We start from the raw sequence: 3,541 nt of genomic DNA, 5'->3' as shown, positions 1-3,541 counted from the left end.
AAGGGATAAGGGGTTCTATGAGGAATTTGGTTGGGAAAGGAGATGGAAAGAACCCAGTTCTTCCCATAAGTCTTAGGAAGTAGAAGAGTGTAAGCTTGAACCAGAAGAAGGTTCTGTTCTCTTGCATAGGTGTGTCGTTTCTCAGTCACATGGCTTGGCTACTGCAGAGTACAGGTTCTCACTAAGGCTGCCAAAGCAGCTGAGGCTGTCTCAGCCCTCCCAGATCCAGGTCTGCAGCTTAGTGAAGATGAGATCAGAGTTGAGCCAAACCTTTGGGGTCCGTGGATGTGGAATCCTGTTGGGAAAGCTCAGGGACAGGAAGCCTTTGTCCCATGTGCTGGTCAAGAGTGTCCACCCCCTGCTCAGTCAGAGCAGAGATGGAACAAGGCCTAGGAGGATGGACAGCCAGCGGTAGCTCTGCCCCTTCTCCAAAAGTTGGCCCTCCACCTGATGGATCCTGGGAGTAGTGACTAGGTGGGGGAGGGACCTGACCCAAGACAAGGGCAAGGGTCACAGGCCAGCTACTTGAGGTATGCCTTGGAGTACGCACCTTGTCGAACTTCTTATGGCTATAGAGCTTGTTTTTGTTCATGAATGTTAACAAAATCCAGTCACACAGAAAGGAGCCCTGAAGTCAGCAGACACCACTGGGTAAGGGCATATCAGACACCCCCTAACCCACCCTGGCTCCCAAGTGAATTTCTTACCACCCCAATGGAGGTCAGAGCAGTGGCCAGATTGATGATGGTAGGAATGAGACTGAATTTCCCTGCCTGTAGAGAACAGGCTTGCATTTAGTTAGACCATCATAGGCTGCTGTGGCAGAAGTGGAGCTTGAGGGTGAGGTGCTGTAAGGGACATGGTGCTGGGCAAGCGCAGGCCTAGGTGAAACCCTTCAGCTGTGCATACCTGCCCGTGCACGATAACATCAATTCGAATCCCATAGGCTTTGATGAGAGTTCGGGTGGTGGTGGTATTTATCTTGTAATGCTTGGCAAACCTAAGGTTAAGTAAACCAAAAGCAGTGTCCAAGCTGTCAGACTGAATGTGCCCAATCATCTTCCTCTCTTTAGGACCGCTTTTGTTAGAACTGTAGTCAAAGCAGACACTACTGTATATCATGAACCCAGGCAGTCACAGAAAAAAAGTACCTGAAGTTATAGCCTGAGGAGGCAGACTCATACTTGGGGTCAAGCCTCCGGAAAGAGTATTTGGGGTTGCACTCTGATTCAGATAAGTCCAGGTCACAGTCCCAGTTGATGATGACTCCAATAACACCACCCTGCAGAAAAATGAGCCAAGAAGCATTGAGGGACTTAGAGCAGAAAACCCTCAGGTTCAGCTCAGAGACAAAGGTCCAGGGAACAAGTGACTATCCGACTTTGAAGGCGTAATGAGGTACTGGCACTGACCATGGGACAGTAATTGAGCAGGTGCATTCACAGGCCATGGTCACATTTCTCCCCTCTGCCTAAAACAGAGCCAAGGCTGGCCAAGACAGAGAAGGTAAAACCTTTCCTGGGTAGCAGATGCTGACACCCAGCCTCCCTGTCCACACACCCTTCCTCACCTTGTGTGCCAGTTCTGTGAAGTTCTCCCCTGCCTGCTCTACAATGAAGCCTAGCCTGAAGATGGGGCAGTACGGGTCAAAATCCTGATCAAACGTGCAGTGCTTCAGGTAGTCATTCTTCTGGCTTGCAATGTTGCCCCTAAGGAATGGCAAAAAAAACACAGACCTGTACTCTAAACATCTGGTTCCCAACACATGCCTCCACACTACCCAGGCACTGTATTTGATGTTACTCTGCCCCTCAGACTCACTTAGAGAACTTGAACTTGGGGTAGTGGATGTTGTTCTTGATGAGGATGGTGAAATTTGGTGCCATTTTACCCAGAAATTGGCTGCAAAGGTACAGACAGGGTCTCGTCTCGCCCCAAAGCCCAGGAGAGGAGGACACGCTGTCTCTCTCCTCCCTTCCAGCTCTTCTGATCTTCATCAGTAAGGACAAAGGAAACTAGTAGTGGGGTCCGTGAACCCTGCATACTTGTCAGAAGTTCCATCCTCAACCGGGCACCAGGCTGACACCTCGCAGGTCTTGGAGTCCCCATGGTAATAGGGTACACAGCGTCCTGTCCGAATCCCTACAGGGCAAACACTGGTTAAGCAGCTGATGTCAGTGCAAACACTCCCCTCCACTCTGCCACCTTTTCCACTGTCCCTGGTGCATACTGACCATTGCCTTGCATGTCCAGCTGCCCGGCAACGCAGTCGTCATCTGAATGGCAGGTGGAACTGTGAACCCTCATGCTCTAGAGTTGAGACTGCAGGTCAGAGTGTAGACTCTGTAAGTGGCCTAGGGTTTCCCAGACCACCCTGTACCCGCCTCACCTCTGGGCATATTCCCGGGGTCTGGGAAGGTGTCACCTCCATCCTGGTGATGATGCTGACCACACTGCCCCCCTGGGTGCAGAAATAAAAGTGCGGTGGGCAGGTCAGCTCACTCAGACTAGTCATACCGCTGAGGAGTTTCGGGCCTGGGGCAGGAAGCACCGCACCTCCGGGGGCTTTACATATTCCTCAACGTCCCACACTTTGTGCTCCGATATGGTGATCCCCTTGACTTTGGTGATGATGGAGCTCTCCGGACCCGTCTCGCTATCCTGGTAGCTTTTCTGGACGATGAACACGTACCTGCAGGACAGGGCGGTGCCGGCTCCGGCTCCTGAGGCAACCCTGAAGAGAGCAGGGCGTCCCTCTCCTGGGGCCCTAAGGGCTCCCGCGCATGCCCCCAGCTAAGGATCCCCTTCCACCCGATTGCCCACCATGCCCCAGCCAGCGCACCACACGAAGTAAAGCAGGATGAGCAGCTGCACCATGCGGTGCACGAACCCCAGGCGCCGGTTCCGCACCACGATCACCTTGGGCGTCTCGTAGTCCCAGAACGCTGACCAGCAGCTCCGGGCCAAGCGCCAGACCATGGCCGCCCCCGCGGGAAGCTGGGGCTGTGCAGCGGCCATGGTCCAAAGAACTCGGTTCACCAGAGAGAGCTGCCTGAGGGCCTCGCACCCTTGGTGCTCTCCTGGGCGGTCCGGGGGTGTGGCCTCGTGCCCCGCCCAGTGACAGTAGCAGTCCAGTCCTTTTTCAAAGCTTGATGGAGTTGTGTATGTGTATACCCGTTTCCCTGAAAGCTGCAGGTGCGGCCTGGTGCGGCTTAGAGTGCATTCTGGAGGATGGTGGATCGGAACTCCAATTTGGTGCCAAGGAGAGTGGAGAGCTCAGGCCAGCCAGGAGAGCCCGGGGTGGGCGCCTAAGAGAGCGTAGCCCTATCTCTCCAGCTCCACATTTAAAGCTCAAGACAGGACCCCACCCGGGGGCGGAGGGCTGACGACGTATCATTGTACTATAATTCCGTTTCCCACCTGATTAGATCTCCTCTGTGCCCAGGTTATTTGAAGCAAATACCAAACATCTTAGTATGTCAGTCACAAAAAGATGATTTTAAGCCACTTTCTTTCATGGAAATAAGTTGCACTTCGTATA

At 53.3% G+C, this 3,541-nt stretch overlaps 1 protein-coding gene across 5 annotated transcripts; it reads right to left on the bottom strand.

Moving 5' to 3' along the window:
- Positions 1-253: 253 nt before the first annotated feature.
- On the bottom strand, positions 254-3,018 carry P2rx2 (purinergic receptor P2X 2). 5 transcript variants are annotated; one of them, XM_038346064.1, is made up of 12 exons: positions 2,843-3,018; positions 2,557-2,692; positions 2,390-2,461; positions 2,235-2,310; positions 2,046-2,142; positions 1,822-1,902; positions 1,571-1,709; positions 1,152-1,282; positions 910-1,000; positions 708-773; positions 551-628; positions 254-358 (listed from the first exon to the last, which is right to left on the bottom strand). In XM_038346064.1, the coding sequence occupies exons 1-12, from the start codon at positions 3,016-3,018 to the stop codon at positions 254-256; spliced, it is 1,248 nt and encodes a 415-aa protein (XP_038201992.1). The 5 variants fall into 5 exon arrangements, with proteins under 5 accessions (XP_038201992.1, XP_038201994.1, XP_038201991.1 ...); XM_038346066.1 differs by having other exon boundaries at positions 254-295; XM_038346063.1 differs by adding an exon at position 2,734 and having other exon boundaries at positions 254-628; positions 2,557-2,673; positions 2,843-2,979.
- Between the last annotated feature and the right edge of the window lie 523 nt (positions 3,019-3,541).

This window comes from Arvicola amphibius, chromosome 10 (assembly GCF_903992535.2).
Source record: "Arvicola amphibius chromosome 10, mArvAmp1.2, whole genome shotgun sequence".
Lineage (NCBI taxonomy): Eukaryota > Metazoa > Chordata > Mammalia > Rodentia > Cricetidae > Arvicola > Arvicola amphibius.
Note: the sequence above shows the minus strand (reverse complement) of the source record. Positions and strands in the feature narration are given on the sequence as shown.

What these genes read in the sequence shown, in the direction of transcription:
- P2rx2 (XM_038346061.1), bottom strand. Translation starts at nt 3,018, where the DNA reads ATGGCCGCTGCACAGCCCCAGCTTCCCGCGGGGGCGGCCATGGTCTGG. An exon ending in GAGGATGGAACTTCTGACAA is followed by an intron (nt 1,903 to 2,045) that starts GTATGCAGGGTT and finishes GTACCTTTGCAG; the next exon opens with CCAATTTCTGGGTAAAATGG. An exon ending in TCACAGAACTGGCACACAAG is followed by an intron (nt 1,283 to 1,570) that starts GTGAGGAAGGGT and finishes ATTTTTCTGCAG; the next exon opens with GGTGGTGTTATTGGAGTCAT.